Source organism: Suncus etruscus, chromosome 13 (genome assembly GCF_024139225.1).
Source record: "Suncus etruscus isolate mSunEtr1 chromosome 13, mSunEtr1.pri.cur, whole genome shotgun sequence".
NCBI lineage: Eukaryota > Metazoa > Chordata > Mammalia > Eulipotyphla > Soricidae > Suncus > Suncus etruscus.
Window position 1 is genome coordinate 73,148,083 of NC_064860.1, and position 23,817 is coordinate 73,171,899.

A 23,817-nucleotide genomic window follows, 5' to 3' on the forward strand; every position below is an offset into this window, starting at 1 on the left:
TATCAAGGCTCTTGTTATTTGCTACCTATCTATATATAGTCAGTTTCTATCCTTGACAAAAAGTCATCTCCAACAAGTTATTTTTCCCAAAAAAGCAACACAAAATCCCCAAACACATTCCCAACTAAATTGTTAAGGTCACACCAGTCCAATATTTTCTTTACATGACTTCAAAAAAAGCTTAAAGTATAGTAAAAGTTGCTAATATTTTGATACTTTGGCTATTCAAAAATTCCAGAAAGCATGGTGATGGTTTGATCAAAAGAAAGGATTTCAGGATCTGAACCTGAAACCTAGACCAATTGTAAAAATCAAAAGTATTGGAGTTACTTCTTAATTAAATACTAAATTATAGTATTAGTCATTTGTCTTTTTTTTTCTGCTACTGAATTTTATTTTCTAACTCAAAGGATTACCCTGATTCTTAATTCCCCCTTGTCTACACGGAATAATTTTCACATTTGCAGAAAATAAAACCTTACTTGAAACTTCTACACGTTCGTTCATCTGACTTTTAAGGGGGAAAGCTACATTTCTGAATGTTTCATAAAATTTAACTCTGTTGTTCTTCCACATTCCAGTTGGTAATCAGAGGGCTCTCCAGTGTCTGAGATGGAGGAAAAGGGAGAGGAAAGCATGGTTCATCTGGAAGGGAGTGTTCATAAAATAAAATTGATATCCATTTCCTTTGCCTTACTTGCCTAGTTTGTACCTGAATGGCTTTCTTTTTATACAGTTTTCTTTTATATTTACAAGTCAGAATGGAAAAAGAAAGCAATAAAAATAAAGTGTTTCAATTTCCCATTCCACCACAAGTTAGAAAAAGCTTTCCCATTCATTAGAAAGGAAACTTTCTCTGAGATACTTAAACTAGTAAGTATAATCTTTTCTGATGAATATCAAACTCTTTAAGTGATAGATCTTCGGGGAAAGGTTACAACCCCAGATTCAGCTGAATTTCAGAGACCCTCCACCCTAAACAAATCTTTGCTAACCCAAAAGTAGCACTATAATTCCAGCAAAGAAACAGGAGAACATAAATATACATATATACAGCCATATACATATAGATAGGCATTGTATGGTTTAAGAGTTTAGCTTTGTAAATTCACTGGAACTTTCAATGGATGAAGTCCCATTAAATTAGAAAAGCTTAATTCTTAAACCACACAATTTGCATGAGGTTCGTAAGAAAGACAAAAAGATAAATTCTGTGGATGGGGGATTCCTAAAACAAGTTTCCCTGATGGCTGGCTACACCCAACTGTCTCGATAATATGATTTTTTTAAACCTCACCAAATAATCCATTCCAAACCGATTTGCAGATCCGATTTGGGGGCCAATCCAATTCTTGGGAGCTCACATGTGTGTGAGTTCAACTGTGAGGCGAACCTACATTCTGGGGATGTCCAGAGAAGGTCCGGGGGAATCTAGTGAGTGCCTACCACCTAAATTCCTTACTACCTGACTTTCCCTAGGAGAGGGACACCTTCAAGTCCCTGGCACCAGCCTCAATCTCTCCCTCATATTATCAGTCAGTTCAGACACAGTGAAGATAGACCTGCCATTCCCCCCCCCCCCAAATACCAAGGTTCCTCCTAGCTGGGGGGGGGGGGTGAGAGGCATTTAAATCCAAGAGAATAATTCTAACATCCCATGTAGAATTACTAACAAAACCAGAGTAACGTGGCAATCCATCCCTGCCCTGGAGTTAACTGCAAATCCGGAGCAAACCCTCCTCGGTGCAACCATAATCTTTTGATCCATGGGGCCCACGCCTGAAGATTGCATCCCCCCCAAAAAACCCTAGGAAACTGATTGCACCAGATGCAAAGAAAGGCTCAGAAGACCTCCCCACTAGACCAGTGCCACCCGCACCCCAAACATTCTCTGGCTCTTGCAAGCAAACCCAAATTTGCAGGTTGCCAAAAAAAAAAAAAAAAAAAGCAACTTTTACTCACAGAATCTCCAAGGAGGGCTGCCTTGGGAGAAGCCTCAGAGGACCAGCCCGATTTTGGCACAAACCCTTGACCCCAGGTGACAGCAGCACCCCCAAACCCCACTACCAGGTGCGTTGTCTCCCCGCCTGGACTCTCCAGCAGCTCCCCCAAAGTCCCCTCTTCGGACGCTCCCTCCCATCCCAGAGCATCCTCCAAAGCCATCTGGGCCCCGGCAGGAGGTCCCGATACTCCGGGGTTCCCCCCCTTTTCGCCCCCGCCCCCAGGCAGCCTGCCTGGGAGGTGACTCACCTGCTGGCCAGGTTGGTGGGCCGGGTGGTAGCAGGCTGTGGGGCAGGTTGCAGCAGCCACGGGGTTGGGCAGATACTGGGGCGCTCCATACGGCTGGGGGTGATGCATCACCTCCGCACAACTCATGGCAACCGGGGCAGCGGCGGCCCCGGAGCTGCGGCCGCCTGTGTCTGTGCTCGGGCCACCCGCGCGGCCGCCTCTGTCGCTGCTCCAGCTGCTACTGCGGAGAAGGCGGATCCTAGGCTGCTTCGGGCTCCGCGCAAGGCGCGGGTTGCTGCTGCGGAGGGATGATTGGCAATCAGTGGGGGCCCATGCGCGGGCACCTTCATCTTCAGCCCCTGCGGGTGTCCCCCAGGTCCCCGAGCTTAGACCGCCACTCCAGGACGCAGCTATCTATCCCCCGCGCGGTGACAGCATGTCAGCGCCTGGCTCCGCGCGACCGGCGCTCCGCAGCTTCTTGCAACCCTTAGGGATAAGCCCGGGGAATCTGGTTTGAAGAGACACAATGCACGCCCCGGGCTGGTCCTATCACATCAGCTAGCCGGGCTTGGGAGAAGGCCCGGAGGCGGGGGCAGCGGGACAAGGGGGGGGAGGCCCCCAATTGCAAAGTTTGCTCCAACTGGGTCCTCGGCCCGGAGTGTCCCCCAGCAGGGGGACTCCAGGGCAGGGCCGGCTGCTTATTGGAGCAAAGTTGCAAGCCCTCCCTTCCCGCCTCCCAGAGGCGGGTGGTTGGTGGTGGGAGGGGAATGGTATGAGGGAGGCTCCGCACACCCTGGCAGCTGCTGGGGTTCCAAGCTGGGCCCCAGCACCGGGCAGACAAGGCGAGCACTGCTTAGATTTTATTTTACTAGGAGTTTCGAGGCTCAAGGCACAACCAAAGGAATGACCCGGGTGCAAAGAGCTGCGATGAGGAAGGGACAAAATTTGCAATTCCTAGCCGCAGTCGCTGCTACTGCCTGGGGTGAGAGTTTACTTGAATGCAAGTGCGCACATGCCAAGAATGCAGCTGTATTTTTTTTTTTTTTTTACAGTCAGTCTCTACCTTAAATTTACACACTTTCATGCTATAGTAATCTAGGGGGCTATGCCAGGTTTTTCTGACTTTACCAATCTGGTTTCCTCAGACAGACAAGAGCAGTGGGCAACATCTATTTCACCACTATTACAGCATTTGTCTCCTTGCATTTGCCACAAATAATCGTTTCCAGAGAAGTAAATTCTCAGTGAAGAGGATCATAGTCAATATAATCCGGTAGGGAATAAATCAGTTAAACTTTATTTTTTGTATATTGCATCAACAATACCTTGAATAAATATTTCTTACCTTAAACTTAGAGATTCCCCTCTTGGCGTCAAGAGTAGCTACTTTATTTTCAGAAATTATTGTTCTAGAGAAAAGGCATCTGATGTCAAATACAAGGATGCAGTAAGTTGACTTGTGTCTGAAAAATTCTTCTGTTGAAATGCTGGCCTCCTGTGTGACAATGTTTTTGGATACAGGTCTGTGAGGAAGTAATTAAGATAAAATGACTTGAATGACCTCATAAGGGCGGCATCCGCCCTAAGTATCATTATAAAAAAGAGAAAGACACATCAGGGATTAGTGTGCTGGCACCAAGAACAGGCCATGGGAGGCTTCTCTGAGTATGCCATCATCTACAAGTCAGAAAGAGAGGCCTCCTCAAAACCTAATATCAAGGGAAATTGGATCTAAAACTTTGATCTGCAAAATTGAGATAATTCAGTTCTACTGTTTAAGTCACCACGTTTCACTGGCATTTTGTTACAGCAGTCTTATCAGACTAATACAGATGCACAAGTACAAAACAACTATATATGTTTACATATATGTGTGTTATATGTACTTATATATAATTTGGGTATTTTTGTTATTGTTGGTGTTGTTTTAGGAACTCAGACCTAGCTGTACTAAGGGTTCCTGGCCTATGCTCAGAAATCAATCCTGGCATTGTATAGTGACCATATGGGATACCTAGGATCAAATGTCCGTCTGTTGATTGCAATGGAAGTGCCTCAGCCACTGTACTAGTCATTAAACTATTGTTCCCACTTATCTAACCAAATCTTCTATACTAGTACCTACCCATTAATTTTAACTTGCTATTTGTATTAAAAGAATTAGCTTTGGGGCTGGAGAGATAGCATGGAGGTAGGGCGTTTGCCTTGCATGCAGGACTGTGGTTTGAATCCTGGCATCCCATTTGGTTTCCCGAGACTGCCAGGAGCTCTTTCTTTCTTTCTTTCTTTCTTTCTTTCTTTCTTTCTTTCTTTCTTTCTTTCTTTCTTTCTTTCTTTCTTTCTTTCTTTCTTTCTTTCTTTCTTTCTTTCTTTCTTTCTTTCTTTCTTTCTTTCTTTCTTTCTTTCTTTCTTTCTTTCTTTCTTTCTTTCTTTCTTTCTTTCTTTCTTTCTTTCTTTCTTTCTTTCTTTCTTTCTTTCTTTCTTTCTTTCTTTCTTTCTTTCTTTCTTTCTTTCTTTCTTTCTTTCTTTCTTTCTTTCTTTCTTTCTTTCTTTCTTTCTTTCTTTCTTTCTTTCTTTCGGTTTTTGAGCCACACCCGGCGGTGCTCAGGGGTTACTCCTGACTATCTGCTCAGGAATAGCTCCTGGCAGGCAAAAGGGACCATATGGGATGCCGGGATTTGAACCAACCACCTTTGGTCCCTGAGTGCTGCTGGATGTGACCCAAAAACAAACAAATAAACAAAAAGAATTAGTTTTGGGGCCAGAGAGATAGCATGGAGGTAAGGCATTTGCCTTTCATGCAGGAAGTCATCAGTTCGAATCCCAGCACCCCATATGGTCCCCCGTGCCTGCCAGGAGCAATTTCTGAGCCTGGAGCCAGGAATAACCCCTGAGCACTGCCGGGTGTGACCCAAAAACCACAAAAAAAAAAAAAGAAAGAAAAGAATTAGTTTTGTAAAATGGAATATCAGATTCCAGTTACTTCCAATTCTATGAACTGTTTTTACCATTTTAATAACTATTAACTGACTTAAAAAATGCTATTTGCTTGTTTCTTCAACATGATCATGAATGGTTAAGAGCAAAGTTTGTGATTTTTATCTTTACATTTCAGTTATATATTGAACCAAGTAGAATATATCCAGGAAAATTCTTGCAGTAGCATATAAACTTATAATGCTTTAAACTCTGAAAAAATTAAAGACTAAAATCATGAATGTGAGGACATGGATAATGATTTAAAAATCTTTTTCAGACTTTCTACTATATGTTACATTGAGAAGGACATATAAATAAGAATATTTAGGATCTAGATTCTAAATTCTAGAATGTAAATAATGAATAAATAATAAATAAATAATGAATGAATGAATGAATGAATAGGACCACTTAGCTAGTTTTTGGGGAGTCTTTTCTCAACAACAGATCTTAGATTTAAGCACTTAAACTTTTCACATTATTTTCCAATACATTAATGCTCTTTTAATTGATAATCTCATGCAAGTATGTATTCAATAGTTGACTCTTAGATTCTTCCAAAGATCATTTATATTATGCAAAGCTAACATTTTGAATGTTTTGGCTTAGAAAATAGAGCACAGCTAGATCTAATGCAAATGTTCCTCCATGCTGGCATCTTGCTGTGTCCTAATATCCTCAAGTGTGCTGATAATATTTATTGTCCAACCAAAACGTATTTCCAAGATATATTTCTTGAATATGTATAGGTTTTGTACTTAAAGGTCCAGGGAAATTTAGTTAAGTCTAAAAGTAACTGCACTGATTGAGAAAGAATAAACATAAAGTCTGTGAAAATTAGAAACAAGAAGAATCAAATAAAAGGTGAAAATGATTTTTCCAAGATTGGCATTTTCATTTGTTTACTAGTAAAAAGTAGATTAGTCAGTAGGGACCTGAGAAATAGCACAGTGGGTAAGGCCTTGCACACAACTGACATGGTTTGAATCCCTTGCATCCCATATGGAACGTGGAGCCTGCCAGGAGTAATTTCTGAGTGCAAAGTCTACAGTAACCCTTGTGTACTTCGAGGTGTGACCCCAAAACCAAATAATAACAACTGTAAGAGGAGTTAAGTTTGAAGTTCTTGTAGGAGAGCATATATATTGATTTTCCTCAAGTATATAAGATTTTACACATTCAAATAATTTTAAAAACCACACATTCTTTTGCTCAAAGACATTTTTTCCTAGATAAACATGCACATAGATCTATGAAAGTCTCTCAGGGAATTGAAGGAAAATCTAAAAATCAAAGCCTCAGACCTCTTGTTCAATTTTTTGTCATCCCATGGTAAGAGGATGCAGGAGAGTCGATTTACATGCATACAAACTTGTGTATATACACATGTACATACTTATATACGTTTAAGTATATTTACCTACAGGTATACAAAGTACACAACTATACTTGCATGAAATAAGGGTCTTAGATTATTTTTGTTTGGTTGGTTTGGTTTGGTTTCAGGGTCCTACCAAGCGGTGCTCAGGGGTTACTTCTGGCTCTGCGCTCGGAAGTTGCTCCTGGCAAGCTCCAGGGATCATATGGGAAACCGGAAATCAAACCACTTTCTGTCCTGAGTAGGAACAGGCAAGGCAAACGCCCTACTGCTGTGCTATCTCTCCAGCACCAAATTGGATTTTTTTCAATGGGTGTTGCTGAAAATGGGTGGAGAAAAATAACTGCCACGTGCATTTTAGTGACTCACCCACGCCGAGAATGCCACCTGACCACTGTACATAGTGTCATATCTATTACCAAAGGTGTCATAGTTACTTGAAATAAAGTAGCATTGAGATTTGATATGAGTATTTGTACTTTAAATCCAAAGTTCCTCAAATGTTTACTTTTCACTCTTTCATTCTGTTCCATTTCTCATCTGGTTTAGTCCTGCTGTGGATTCATATTCTATCCATCTGGCATGCATCTTCCTACTCTTCATTTCCAACCACTGTAACCTCAATATTCACAACTTTTCTGAGTCAGAGCTGAACAATTGTTGCTTTTTAACCTCACATATCTAATTTACTTACAAGAATGGTCTAGAATTTTCCAGTATAAACTTAGTGGATAAATTCCCAAAACTCCCCAAAGGGAGGCATTTCTTGGAGTAGTAACTGGAAGTGGAATTCCCAATACTTGTTTAGGTAAGACAGAAAAAAAATGAGGATTTTTCCTTAGGTTGAGAAACCAGTGCAATTCAATATATGATATCTTTAATGCGTACACACATGTATATGTGTGTATATCATTGTCTCAAATCAAACATTTGCTTATTGATTAATCCATTGACCTAATCTTAGTCTATTAATGATACAGTTTGCTCAAGATATCATTATAAATATGAAATTGGTTTATCAATATTAGAAATTCCTGGCATTCTAATGCATAAGCAAGGTTGTTTTAGGCAGAATAATGTCTAGACTATAGCATAGAACTGTTGTATATAAAGACAACCAAGAAATAAATCAGATTAACTATAGAAAGTTCATAGTCTGAGGAGAATGGTAGAAAGAGATGATTTAAGTACTCTTAATTTGAATTACCTGAACACAGGCCTCAGCAAAGAGTAATTTTTGCTTAGGAGGATCCTGTATTCTCTCTTTGGTCTGCCATCTCTCTCTGAGGAAGAAAATCCACTGGATTTTCTTTTTCGATTTCTGAGCATGGAGCATGGAGCATGGAGCCTAGCTTCCTCTTTCCTTCACACACCCCTTTTGAGATGTAAACACTCACAGATTGGTTAGGATTTAGATAGCTACTTTTGTCTGTTACTAATGTCTGTTACTAATGTCTGACCTTCTTTTCATATTGATTGACACTGGAAAATAAATATCATATTTGGAGGGTAGTCTAGTTACTCAGTTCACAAGCTGGAAGTCCCTTGGCCCCATGTTTGTCTCTCATATGTCTGCCTCATTTACTTAATCCTCATGGCATCTCTGCTTCAGGTCAGTTCACCTTGGGGCTGAACTCCAGTATAAAACATTATTACCTTTTAATATAGAAACTAATACTATAGTGTCTTTTGTGTATCAAAAGCAGTTAAGAATGAAGATTAAGGGGCCGGAGAGATCACGTGGAGGTAGGGCGTTTGCCTTGCATGCAGGACAGTGGTTCTAATCCAAGCATCCCATATGGTTCCCGGAGCCTGCTAGGGGCAATTTCGATTTCTGAGCATGGAGCCAGGAGAAACCCCTGAGCGCTGCCTGATGTGACCCGAAAACAAATAAACAAATAATAAAGAATGAAGATTAAATTAATGTACTTAGTGATTAAATTCCAAAATAGGAATATTATTCTTAATGATCTTTGTGACCTCAACATAATCACAATGGCCACAATGACCCTTTGAATAAAACGTTAGTACCACACTGATGTGAAATGCAAACGATTTCAGCCCTGTCAAGATAGCTTTTAGACTTTTATTTGTAGCCATTCCTTACAGAAAGAATATAAATGAGTTATATATATTCTAAATATATTCTATATATATATATATATATATTCTCTCTATATATAATATATCTAATAGGAGATATATTACTAAAATGGAGGACTTAGAGTAACTATATGTTTTTTCCCAAAGAGTCCTATGAGCAGACGTGACACAACATAGGAAAAAGCAATTATTGTGTTCAAAATGGAGAAATAAATGCCCATGAACAGACAAAGTAATCCTAAGCCACCCCTCTACCAAAAAATGTATGGGAGAAATCAAGTTTCCCAACTTTAAATTGTACTTAAAAATGGTAGTCATTAAACATCTCTTGTTACCACACATTTAACCATTTTCTGTACTAATGATTTTTGTTTTGGCCAAGGTGGATTACATATCTTTCACAGTAATTTTTGGGTGGAGTCTGAAGCTTCAGCAGGCATCGCGTCACGGCAAGGTTCCATGCTGTAGGCTTTTTGGCCAAAATAAGGTGAAGATGCAGCCTCGGCTGCCCCCACAGCCTTCTCTCTCCTTCCTCCCCGTCCCCAGGGTTATTCCTGGACACCTGCTCAAGGTCCCAGCAAGTGGGTTCCAGTGAGGTGCAATTTAAAAGAGACCCCAGGCTTCCTTATTCCTGCAAGAGACTGGGAGGGTTTGCTGAACTTTCAACTTCCAGCAATTAGGAAGCAAAAGCCTCTCTGGGAGTCAGTAGCTTCAGCAGGCAACAAAGGGAGGACATGGCTCCATGCTCTCTTTGCTTGTCCAATCAAGACCAAAGAGGTGTCTTGGAAACACCCCCCTCTCTCTTGACTATTTCTAAAACATAAAAGAGTCACTTGTATCTCCTTTGTGTATCTCAGATGTATTCCCTTAACATCTATAACTCTTTTCAAATATTCTCATATAATGACAATTTTGCCCACTGGATTTGTTATTTGATTGTTTGATTTCCCCCTTTGAGATCTGTTTTATAAGCAAAACTGGTAGAAGAATATCTCTGTATAGATTTTATGTTTGTACCAAGTTATGGGGAATGTTGGACTTTATTCGTTGGCCCCCAGATGCACCAACAATATCTTGTGGCATTGCTTTTCTTTTGCATAGGCACATTAAAATGGGGAAATAATACATATGCAAACAAGTTCTTATCTAATGGAGATGGGAACACAAATTTGGTAATGTAAGTAGGCCTTTTACCCTGAACATTGGCATAATGATTTGGCTCAGGCCTCAGAAGAATGGGCATCGCACACACACACACACACACACACACACACACACACACACACCTGAACAATGGATACCATCTGTGGAAACAACCACAATTGTCTTTAACATTACCAGGAACCAGGGAAGACCTACCACTGCTTTGGCATTGACTTACTCCAAAGAGTGCTCCCAACACCTAGCAACAGTCTGCATGCAGGGCAATTGCTCCGCATTTAATGGTATGCTGAAACTAGAGGATACTCCACATCAGCCTGACATCAATGAAAGAAATGCACAGAATCCAGAGTCTTTAAATATAAGAATCTGATACCAACAATAGCTAAAGTGTGAAAACGTTTCACCGGGACCTTGAGAATGACTGGAGTTGGTTGGACTGGTATGCCTGGAACCAAGAGTCTGTCTTATGCCAATAAACTTCTGGGGTGAGGCCTTTTTGTAATCAGGTCAAGGATTTTTTTTTCCATTTTCCCCATTTTTCTGGGCCTATGCAAACAATGGCAATTGCCATTATCACACCTTTACTATATTTTTTTACTCTTATTCTTTAAGGAAAAAAAATACAACTTACTGAACTTAAAAACAAATAACTGTAGTAGAATTTCTGTCTTGAATACAGGCAGGGGATGGGAAGGGGGAGGGGGTAATGTTACACTGGTGAAGGGAGGGGTGTTCTGGTTATGACTGTAACCCAAATATGATCATGTTACTTAAATAAAAAATATATTAAAAAGAAAACATGATGTTAGAGCCAGAGAGATAGCACAGTGATAGAGTGTTTGACTTACATGCAGTTGATCCAGGGCGAAAGATGGTTCGAATCCCGACATCCCATACAGTCCCCCGAGCCTGCCAGGACTGTTTTCTGAGCACAGAGCCAGGAGTATCCTCTGAGCACCGCCAAGTGTGAGTCAAAAACAAAAACAGAAAAACAACCCATGACGTTGGAATACAGACCAGCTGTAGATCAGTGGAATAGGTTTAAACAGCCAGAGTTGGACAAATAGGCTTATGAACAATTCATTTTTGATAAAGGAGCAAAAATTATAAAGTGGGACAAAAAAAAACCTCTTCAATAATTAGGGCTGGGAAAAACTTGTCAAATACATGCAAAGAAAAAGGAACACAGAAATCTCTTTAACACAATTCAAAATGGTCAAATCAAAATGAATTAAATGCCTTACTATCAAATCTGAAAACAAAAAGTACATAGAGGAAAATATATGCAGAACACTCCATGGCATTGAAGGTAAAGACACCTTTAAAGAAGAAACACCACTGGCCAAGCAAGTGGAAGCAAAGATAAACAAATAGAACTACATTAAACTGAGAATTTTCTGCACATCAAAGAAAATAGTGACTAGGTTACAAAGCCCAGTGCAAATGGGAGAAACTAATTATCCAATACCCATCAGATAAGGGCTTTTTTTTGTTGTTGTTTTTTGTTTTTTGGTCACACCTGGCAGTGCTCGGGTTACTCCTGGTTCCATGCTCAGAAATCTCTCCTGGCAGGCTCAGGGACCATATGGAGTGCTAGGATTCAAACCACTGTCCTTTTGCATGCATGGCAAATACGCTACCTCCATGCTATCTCTCCAGCTTCAGATAAGGGCTTATTATCTAAGATATATAAAGAACTGATTGAACATTACAAGGAAAAATATCCAACAGCATCAACAGTTGGGAAAATAAACAGACACTTCCTCAAGAAGAAATATAGATGGCCACAGGCACATGAAAAAGAAATGTTCCACATCATTAATCATCAGGGAAATGCAAATAAAAACAATGAGATATCATCTCACACCATAGAAACTAGCACACGTCACCAAAAAAAAAAAAAAAAAAAAAAAAGAAAGAACAAGAACAAGAACAACCAGTGTTGGTGTGTATGTTGGGCAAAATGACTATTTCACTGCTGGTTGGAATGCAGACTGGTCCAGCCTGTTTGAAAAACAATATGGATATTTATCAAAAAGCTAGAAGTTGTGCTTTCAGATGATCCAGAAATACCACCCCTAGGAATATACCTCAATACAAAAATTCTCTCTGTCTCCTATGTTCATAACAGCACTAGTTACAATAGCCAGAATCTGGAAACAACCCAGGTGCCTGACAACAGGTGAGAGGCTAAAGAAACTGTGGTATATCTACCAGTGGTCCTCAAACTATGGCCCACGGGTCACATATTGTATTTGTATCTGTTTTGTTTCTTCATTGCAAAATAATATATATGCAGTGTGCATAAGAATTTGTTCATAAGTTTTGTTTTTACTATAGTCAGACCTTCCAATGGTCTGAGGGACAGTGAACTGGCCCCCTGTTTAAAAAGTTTGAGGACCCCTGATACACAATGAAATACTATGCAACTGTTAGGAAAAATGAAGTCATGAAATTTGCTAATACATGAATGGACATGGAAATTGTTATGCTGAGTGAAATTAGCCAGAGGTAAAGATATAGACATAGAATAATCCCACTGATATATGGGGTATAAGTAAAACAAGAGATAGCATGGTAACAATATTCAGAGACAATAGATATAATGGTCAGGAGGACCAGCCCAGGATAATAAATTCACCACAAAGAGCAGTGAATTCAATCAGAATAGAGAAGGGTCTAGTAGGACAATACTAGTTGGAACAATCACTCTGGACAAGAACTCATTGCTAAAAAGGCAGAAAGTGACATGCAAGGCACCCCTCCATTGACAATAGTGCAGACCACAGTATCAAAAGGGAAGGAGATAAAGGGAAAGGAAGAAAGTAGGGGGGGATTTCTACCTTAGAGAAGGGATGGCCTGGTGGATGGTTGGAAAACTGGACTTTGGTGGCAGGAGAAGTAAAGGTGAAGGATGGTGTACATTATATGACTGAACCCCAACAATGAGCCATGTAACTACCTTATTTTCTGGTGTATAAGATGACTTTTGAAATAAAAAAATAAGTCAACCAATGGTTGTCTTATACTCTGAGTATATCCCAAAAAATGTTCCAATATACCGCTAAAAGAAAATTGTCTGAATATTGCCGCAAAACGAATTTTCCAACTCGATCCTGCACCAATCACTGCCAAGCTGCTCAGACCACCTCTCTAACTCAGCCAATCCAAGTAGGCTTTTTATGCATGCAAATTAGACAATGTTCTGGACCCAAATCTACACTGTAAAAGCCTGCTCACATTGGCCAGAGTCAGAGAGGAAGTCTATTACAGTATAACCTTTGGACCTTTGCTTGTTGTGATTGGCTCACTGTGGAAGATACAGTTGCAGCACAGGAACATTCTGTCTGATACAGAATATATAGGCCTAAACCTATGTTTTAACTGTAAAATGAGGGGGTCGTCTTATACGCCCGGTTCTCTTACATGCCAGAAAATATGGTATTTTGTAATGATGATGTTTAATTAAATCAATTATTTAAAGAAAATGGTTGGCTGGATCTCAGGGTGTTGCCACTAATAGTAACTATATATTAGAGTAAAACTGCTTATTTCAATTGTCCTTCATAATTTCCTACCTAAATTGGATCCTCCTTCATGATCAGCTTCTTTATTTGTTTCTCTAGCTCTTAGTGCTTTCTCTCCTATCCGTTAATCTTATGCCATCAATTTTCTTTTTCCACTTTCTAACTTTTCATCCATTATCAGTCTACTTCTAATAATATTTTTGTTTTATCATACTATAAAATTTTACTAAGAGCACAGTGATTGTCTTAGGGATAAAATTTCACACCTCTTCAAAAGTGATTGTTATTACAATAAACCTATCACTAGGATACTAAACATTTCTTCAAAGAAGAATTGTATTTTATTGAATATATATGTATAGACATAAACAACTTCAGAATCAATACTTTTATTGTTCTGGAAACCCGAATTGCTTCCAGATCTTGGATATTATAAAATAGTACTGCAATTAATATGGCTCATTAATGTTTGAACCATTAATGCTTTTAAATTAGTGTTTTGTATGTTTCAAATGAATCCTAAGAACCATAAAGTTTTTATGGTAGATCTATATTTAATGTTTTTAGAAATTTCTGTCCCATATAGGGGCTGGACCTATTTATATTTCTAAGAACAGTTGTAAGAAGTTTTCTTATTTTAACACTCTCCTAGAAAGTGTTAGTTATGACATTTGTGATATAGATTTTTCTTAAAGTTAGAACATATAATTCATTGATATTTTAGTTTGCATATTTATTTTGGTAATTAGTGAAATAAAGCTTTTTAGGTGCCTGTTGGTAATCTAAATGCTGGTCTGTCTGTGGGAATCTTCTCTCTACTTTTTTTGTTTTGCTTTGTTTTGTTTTAGGGCCACACCAGTGACGCTCAGGGGTTACTCCTGGCTATGTGCTCAGAAATCCTTCCTGGCTCAGGGGACTATATAGGACAACAAGGAATTGAACTGTGGTCCGTCCTAGGTCAGTTGTGTGCAAGGCAAACACCCTACCGCTGCGGCCACCGCTCAGGCCCCTTCTTACATTTTTATGAGATTAGATTTTATTTATTTTTCTAGGTTTTCTATTTTTTTATATTTTTATGATACATCATATATCTTTGCTATTAGCCCTTTGTCAAATGTATGGTGTGCAAATATTTTTTCAAGTAAAATTTTCTAGTTTGATTATAGTTCCTTCTTCTGTCCAATGATATAGCCCTATTGATATTTTTTGTTGTTCTTCTCATTACAGTCAAATCTATTTTTAATCTTTTAGTTCATTTTTCAAACTTCTTAAAATAGATGTTTCATATATTTAAGTGTTAACTAAACCCTTTCAAAAATTATCTCTTGATATTCTTCTATGTAATCTACCAACCTAATTCTCTTTCTTTAGCCTCTACATGACTTCTAAATTTTAAATTTCTTTTTTTCGTTTCTTTTCCCTTCAATATTAAAGACTACCTCTTTCTCTGAGGATATCTCCAGATGAAATATGAGTTCATATTTAGAAAATATGTGTGTAAAATATGATAGTACAGGCCAGATATTAATCTCTTGCAGTTAATAACTTCCCTTGCTTAATCTTCACATGCACTATTTACTTTGAAAATTCTCCCCACTTAGTCTAGAACTTCTCGAGTATTAGATTAAAACACTGTCACAAAAATATCCTCCAATTTCAACATTCCCTCTCATCCCATTATCTCAATAACAATCTGTTTACTCTCTTTCTAGCATTTTCCATATTTTAAAGAATAAGCTGTGTTTAACTACTCTTATCTCTCAATTGTGAACCAAGAAGACATAGAATGTGCATGTTTTGTTCACAATTATATCATAATTTTTCATAACACCTAATATTCATAAAATATGTACTGATGCCTTAAGTTTATATTTTATTAAGGAATCATTTCATTTGGAGTTAAACATAGTCATAGTTTTAGGGTATGGTTTTGTTTAAAGTAGATTTTCAACAACCAAATGTATCTTATAAACTTGCTAGATGATTTAAAACATGAGCCTCTATGAGGAGATTAATATCGACAAAAGAGTTTTATGTAAATCAGGTGTTCATAATTTTTATGCTTTCATGAGAAGATGACAAAGGGAATTCATGTTTTATGAAGTTCTGCAATGTGCAGGGCATTTATGCTCTGATCACTTTTTACCTCCTACTCTAGTACTCACAATAATTTCATGTGCTTTTATATCATTATTTTGATGAGAAAAATATAAGGATTAGAGATAATTTAGTTTCATGAACACCTACTTTATGAATAACTAAGGCAACACAGCACAGAATTGACTTTAAAGTATTTCTGCTGTCTAAAATTATATTACTCTTTTGCATTATCTGCTAGTGAATTTTTAAGAGAAATAATTCTAAGAAATAGTTTGTGCATATTTTTAACATCATGTTTATATGAGGGGTTAAAAAGATGAATTCTTTGAATAATTGATGGGCTAGTGGGATAATACAAGGGCTAAAGCTTGAATTGCCATGCACACATTCAACTCCTGTTTGATACCAGGTATTGCATGTGATTCAGTAAACATGAGAAGGAATCCCATAGGGCACAGTCAGTAACACTACCAGAGGTGTTTCAACAAACAAACAAAATCAAGAGGCCAGACAGAACAGTGGGTACTATAGGTAGGGCATTTGCCTTGCATTGTAATTGACTCAATCTTTAGCACCCCATATGGTCCACTAATTTTTCCAAGTGTAATACCTAAATTTAGAGTCAGGAGTAAACTCTGAGCATCATCGGATATGACCCCAAAAAATAAAAATAAAACTAGCAAAAATAAATGGGTGAATTAAAGAGAAAGATTTCTATATAAATATTTATTTTGCTATCTCAAATAAAGTAATATTAATGATGATCCTTTGTCTATGTCTTAAAGAACTAGATTTAAAATTTTTTTAAAAAAAATCAAGATGAATATATTATATTATAGGATTTGATGTAGATAATACTATAGAAAACACAGATGTTAAATTATAATATTATACAACTGAAATAGTTATATAACAAATACTGTTCCACTGTAAATTTAAATTAATTTGATTAAAACCATGTTCAAAATCAAACAAAAAACAAAAAAAGTGATTTAGAGAGTTGTGCCATTCATTGCAAAGGAGTATAAGAGCATCATCTAATATTCTCTGTGGCTAGAACTGAGAACATTTATATCATAAGTTATTTTCAGTTCAACTACTTAAAAGTAATATTTTCTTAAGTGCACAGTATTATCCTTTTCAAGACTTTAAAGGCAGTAACTTCAAGAACATTCAAAAGTACTGAAAATGTAAGAGATCTCTGTGTGTGTGTGTGTGTGTATCCTTGTTATATTTTGCATTATAATATTCCGTTCATACTAATACATTTGTCTGAAAAGCTTATAACAGTCATGTCTTCTCTGGATTGTTTTTAAAATATCTAGTTTGTTAGAAAATATTTCCTATAGATATTAGATGTACTTTGTTTAAAGCTGAATTATTTTTGTTGTTGTTGTTTGATTTTTGGGTCACACCTAGCAGCACTCAGGGGTTACTCCTGGCTCTATGCTCAGAAATCACTCCTGGCTGGCTCAGGGACCATATGGGATGCCGGGATTGAACCACTATCCTTCTATATGCAAGGCAAATGCCCTACCTTCATGCTATCTCTCCGGTCCCTAAAGCTGAATTTTTTAACTGATCATATTTTTTTTTTTTTGTGGTTTTTGGGTCACACCCGGCAGTGCTCAGGGGTTATTCCTGGCTCCAGGCTCAGAAATTGCTCCTGGCAGGCACGGGAGGACCATATATGGGACACCGGGATTCGAACCGATGACCTCCTGCATGAGAGGCAAATGCCTTACCTCCATGCTATCTCTCCGGCCCCCTGATCATATTTTTGTGACCAAATAGATGACCCTCTCCTGATTTATATCCCCACTTTATTTTTCTTTTTTAAATGCTCTTGGTTTAGAATACAGAATGCTACTTACAAGTTGAGAACTATTCATGTGGCCTGAGTGATAGCACAGAGGTAGGGCTTTTCCTTGCATACAGCCAATCTGGGACCAATCTGGATTTAATCTCTGGCATCCCACATGATCCACCAACCTGCTAGGAGTAATTTCTGAGCACAGAGCTATGAATAACCCCAGAGCACTGCAGGGTGTGATGCAAAAAAAAAATAAGCAAAACAAACAAAAACAACAACAAAAAAGAAAACTACTCTTGGGGCTGGAGCAGTGGAGCAGTGCATAAGGTGTCTGCCTTGCACACCCTAGCCTAGGACTGACCGCAGTTTGATCCCCCAGACTCCCATATGGTTTCCCAAGGCTTTGGCGATTTTTGATGGCATAGCCAGCAGTAACCGCTGAGCATCACTGGTGTGGCTCAAAAACCAATAAATAAATAAATACATAAATTAATTAATTAATTAATTAATATGAAAGGAAAAGAAAACTGCTCTTAAGGACTCTTAAAACATTTTTATCTATAATTATTACTGGGACTATTTTAAGTCTCATAAACTAATTTGTTTTATAAAAGCTTATCATTTTTATTATACCTAGAAAAGACATGTAAAAGACATATAAATAATTACACACATTTTGCTCCTGGGAGGTTCTTTACAACCATCTTCTGCAGTTGTAGTTACCACTGATTGTAATCCTAAAGCACTCACTAATTTAGACAAGAATTATAGAACTTTGTAGTATTCTGGGAAATTCAAATTCAAACATAATGAGATAAGATGAAAATATTTAGAGACAGTTATCCTGTATTACAAAAAATCAGCAAAGGTATACTTAACCATGAAATAAGGTCATTTCTTCTACTGAAAGATAATGATATACTATTAGCTCAGTGCACATGTTGAGTTTCTTGTTTGCTTCTTTGCTAGTGTTCCTGACATTATGTCAGATTTAATATAATACAATAATAACTTAATTATTGCTGTCCATCTTTAACAAGTGGAATACATTCACATAAAGTCTGTTCAGTATATTGCTCATGAAATGGACTTAGTTGTGTAGATGTAAGGGGATTAAACCTTGATGTTTGCATCATTTGCACTATGTTCTAGCCCGTTGGACTAGCTAGCCACAGACAAAATCCAACTGGACTACTAAAACACAGCAAACCAAAAAATCTGATTTGAATTTGTTTCTCATTTTTCATATATTAGTTGTGGTATGTGAGTTAAATAATTTAGAATAAATGAAACAAATGGCCCATGTTGATGTTATTTAGGAAAGAGAATGCATTGAGGCTTACTTTTCAAGGAAATACTTTTTTGTCACTTTAGATGTCAATAACTTTAGAAAATAAACAAAAACTTTATTTTTGTTGTATAAATGGTCATTAAAGAAGATGTCTTAGTATTTATATTCAAATTTCAAGTCCTTCCAAAATTATTATTTGCACTGCCTTTTTAAAGAAGTACTTCTTCATATTTGAAAATTGACTTCCTTTATTTTTTATTATACTATTCTATGTACCTTAGTTTTAGTGACATGGTTGCATGTGGTGACCATTACTGCTACTTATTTTGCTGTGATCATTTCAGTGACCACATTTACCTTCCACTGAAAGATAAATACTCTGAAGAAAAAAAAAAGCTTAGCTAGCTAGCTATGTCTTTGATGATAAAATAGCAACAAAATTAGGTACATGTAAACCTGCAGAAGTTATTTTGAATGGAATAACTGTTACCTATGAATGTTATGGGATTGCTGATAACTTTGGTCTCCTTCAAATTCAAAATAGAAGGAATAGAAATGCTAGGTGTTTTTTATCTGAACTCGGCAGAAAATATTCCTTTCGTTTATTTGTCCTGATATTCTATAACTTTTTAGATATAAAATTTATATATTTATAAATGCCTATCTCTTCTATTATTATCTATGGAATAATGTAGTAATGTTGGAAGAAATAAATAATGCTATTGGAAAACATTATTTACTCCTTACATTTTTAAGGAGAGCAACATTTTTATATTACTTTTAAAATTTATTATTTTGTTGGTTCTTGGGTCATACATGGTGGTGTCTTTGCACTTACAGATCACTTCTGGTGGCATTTAGAACAACATAGGCTGCGTAGGAGATAAAAGTTTGGTCAATCTCATGCAAGCAAGTGCCCTATTCATTGTGCTATTTCTATGGCTCTGAAAGTAAAGTTTTAATATATAACAAAAAATACCCATTTTCCTCAGTAATTATAGATGACAGAAGCTTTCCTTTTATATGTTTGTGGGAAATGACAGAATAGGATCCATTATAATAATATAGTTATGGGTAGACTTCCTAAAATGATCTAATCATAACAAAAAATTGATCAGGTTAGGGAATAAACTAACAGTAATATTAGTGATAATAATTATGATGATGATCATTATCATTATAATTTATAGTCTCTGCTATGTGCCTGGCAGGTTTTAAATACTTTACATGCATCGACTTATTGACTTCTCACAATAACCTCATAATGTAAGTACAATAATCATCTTCATTAGGAAGATTGGGAAATTGAGGCATCAAGTGGTTAAATTGTTTGCTCAACATTATTATGCACGTAAGCAGATGCCACAGTTTTGTGTAGGTAATAAGCACATATTAGTATATGTGCAAAATGTTTCAAAATAAATAATGACAGAAGTTAACATGTAAATTTTGCAGTTTCAAAAGCCATGTTTCTCTCACTTACATTTGTCTTGTTTTCTGGAAGTGCCCCTGCTTCAGGCCCTTTCACCCTGGGCTTGACTCTATACCTGATATACAAATGTAACCTCAAGCCACTTACAGTTTTTCTATCTTAATTTGAAGACCTTACAGACCTTGTAGAAACAGTCTATTGAACTATTATTATAGTTAATGGGTTGCTTACCTTGCTTGCACATGACCAATATAGGTTCAAGTCAGAACCTATATATATATATATATATATCGGTTCCCAAAGGCCCACTAGCATAGAACCCCAGTGAATGCTGAGCATAGCCGTGGTTCCCCCTACTTAAAAACAAAAAAGGAAAGAAAAATACTGTACATAATGAATTTATATTATAGTAATTTAAATTATAAAACTGATTATCAGGGTGCCAAGTTGGTGACACAAGCGCTAGGGCATCTGCCTTGCATGTGCTAACCTAGGACTGACCACGATTGGATCCCCCATGACCCGTATGGTCCCCCAAGCCAGGAACAATTTCTGAGTGCATAGCCAGGAGTAACCCCTGAGTGTCTCCGGGTGTGGCCCAAAAACCAAAATCAAAACAAAACAAAACTGATTATCAGATACTATTTAATATCCTTAACATATGATTAAATCAGTGTAATATGTATATTAAGAAAGAATCTATTATGGGGACCAAATAAGCAGAATGGATAAAATAAACCTAGAATTTTATAAATCCAATTTTCATTCAGAATATACCTATAAGGATATTTTTACTGTGTCTCTTGTATATGTTAAAGAATTTAGAGTGTTTTTTTAGGATACAGTAAGTTATTATTTTATTTCATCCACCCGAAGCAGAAGAACCAGTTTGTTAAAATCTAAGTACATTAGTTCACTTTAGGATTGTCTCAACTAATGAGAATATTCAGTGATTTCGGGGTAAATTGTACATTATAGACTTCCCACTTATTCTCTTTTCTTACATAATATTAGGCTACTTGTAGTATCTAGAGAAGGGTGGTATTGAGATATGGGGTATAGATGATAGACCTTGAGTCCTAGCTTAGTTTTAGCACCCCACAAAGCCATCTCTTCTCATTTTTTCAAAATGATGACATTCTCAGGACACTGTTCCTCTCAACCTGCCAAACAAAAAGAAAAATCATAGGTATTGTATCTCTTCAAAACACATTTTAGTCTTCTTCCTTTTTAGGGTCTGACTGTAATGGTGAGGGTAACAGGGATGAACTGGAACCACAAACTCACTCATTTACCTTTACTATCACTCTAGCTTCTTTGAAACTCTTATTTCTTCTAGCCTAGAAAGTTCTTATCTCTTCAAGGACAGGAAAAACTTGATCTTCAAGTATTCTTTTGTGAGTATTTTTAAGCTTAAAAGTCAAGAATTTGATGTCTTTGATCTCCAGTTTCCATTGCTGCCACTCCCCTTGGGGCAGTACCTGCCTGAAGTCTAGTGGCCTAAATGGAGGAGAGGTGACAAGGTGAAATGGAATGAGGTATGACAAATCTGTGTCAATTCTGGGGGCTGGAGAGATAACATAGAAGTTGAGGCACTTGCCTTGCACGTAGCTCATTCTGACTCTATCCTAGGCACAAAATAATGTCCCCTGGACTCTTCCATGAGTGATCCCTGAGCACAAAATCAGGAGTAATTCCAGTGTACAGTCAGATGTTACCCAAAATCTAATAAAAAGTTATAATTATAAAGATAGTATCCTTACTGATGTCCTTTTATTGTCATGAGTTATATACAACACTGTAGATTGTACTCTCTAGAATTTAATTCATAGAAAGTTATGTTCACAAGAATCTATGTGTGACTTATTAATACTTAAGGTAATATAGTCATTAAACTAATAGGGTTATTCTCTAAATACTATTGATTATGTTCCAGAGAAAAATAATCAAAATGACTTATTATGAGGCCTAATTACATGAATTACAATTAGCTGAAAATAATATATAAAAGGAAATAACTTTTGTAATACCTATCATCTTATGTGGAAGAAAAGTATATTTTGTGTTGCTCTATTTTCGTCAAAAGAAAAAAAAATAGTGTTTTACTCTAATTTTACTCCAAAATCAGAAGCAAAAGAATTAAGAAATAAAATTTTCATTCAAATTAAGTTAGTGGAGGCACAACTGCCATTAACATTTTACTTTTGGATTGAATGGCATTAGAATAGTTCTGATACCTGAGACATTGCTTGATAGAAACACTAGGAAGATGAGCTGCCTTATAGTGAATAGTGGTATGAGATAACAAATTAATTTTTGTCCTGCAAAGCTATTCACCCTATTTTGTGATATTTCTTTTATCATTGTATGTTTTTCTGATTTTAACTGAACTACCAAGAAATAACTTCCAGAGACTAGAGAAATAGTCAAAGGGGTTTATAATACCTGCCATGCAAGTGAAGGGTTTTAATCCCTGGAATCACACATGTGTCCAGCACAATCCTGCCAAAACTGCTATCTGAGAGCATGACAGCTAGGCAGCTAGTGATCTCCAATACCACAAATGATTTCAGACTGCACCACAAAAAGATATGTGAGAACTAGCAAACAGAGCAACCAAAAGTGTCTGTGTGTTTCAAGGTCAGAAAGTGTAACCTTTTGAATATATATTTAGCAATGCAGAAAATATCAGTGAGGGCCATAGCTATGGCACAGCAATAGGGCATTTGTTTGCATGCGGCTGATTCTCGTTTTGATTCCTGGCATCCCATATGGTCCCCTGAGCCAGGAGTGACTTCTGAGTGCATAGCCAGGAGTAACTCCTGAGCATCACCCGTTGTGGCCCAAAAGCAAAAATAAATAAATAAATAAATAAATAAATAAGTAAATAAATATAAATATCAGTGAAACCATCATAACTCAAGTACCTCAACTAATAGTTTTCATCCTAGCAGACAAGTGTGTGCATAACATACTTCAAATAAAAACGTGCAACTTTCAATGTATGTCAGTCAATTGTGCATGATCACAAGCTGCAGTATAATATTTGGAGTGTACCGCAAATAAAAGTATATATTATTTCCACAGTCAAGTATGTGCGCAAGCCCAGGACATTACAACAATAGGCAAAACATCATACTTAAACAGCAATGACAATAAAGGAAGTGAATGAACACATGTAGAAATAATTTATGAATGCATACATTGAAATGCATTCCTTTACTCTGTGACCATTTGCATAACAAAATAGATGGAAAATCTAGTCCACTATTGGGCTTATTTGGAAGTTCTTTTCCTTTTTTTGAAGTAATTGGGTACTCTTTTTGTTTTGTTTTGTTTTTAGTTACTGGACACACTCGGCAGTCCTCAGCGGTTATTCTGGCTCTGTGCACAGAAGTCGCTCCTGGCAGGCTCTGGGGACCATATGGGAATGCCGAGATTCGAACTACCATCTGTCTTGAATCGGCAACATGCAAGGCAAACGCCCTACCCCTATGCTATCTCTCCAGCCTCCATAATTGGGTACTCTTATCTCCAGTTTGCCATTTCTTTTATCCTTCCTTTTTCCATATATTCCTCATTCCTTTGTTGTCATTTTATTACTTCTGGTATATATACAGACAAGATAGATAGTACAGATGATTTACCTTAATTACTATCAAAAGTCTAGAAGAATCTAAACTTTTTTTTTTCAACTTGAAAGTTAAAAAAAATGTTCTTGGATGCTAGTCAAAAGCAAAAGAGGCTGAAATCAGAAGTAAAAAAAAAAAAAAAGGTTTTTTTATTAACAGTTGTAGTTAT

The 23,817-nt window shown here is 37.1% G+C and overlaps 1 protein-coding gene across 1 annotated transcript in view; it reads right to left on the bottom strand.

Moving 5' to 3' along the window:
• VGLL3 (vestigial like family member 3) overlaps positions 1-23,817 on the bottom strand; it is a 135,676-nt gene that overhangs the window by 22,533 nt on the left and 89,326 nt on the right. Inside the window, exon 3 of the mRNA XM_049785586.1 lies at positions 2,251-2,527. Coding sequence (XP_049641543.1) covers positions 2,251-2,527 — 277 coding nt within the window. The remainder of the gene's footprint in view (positions 1-2,250; positions 2,528-23,817) is intronic.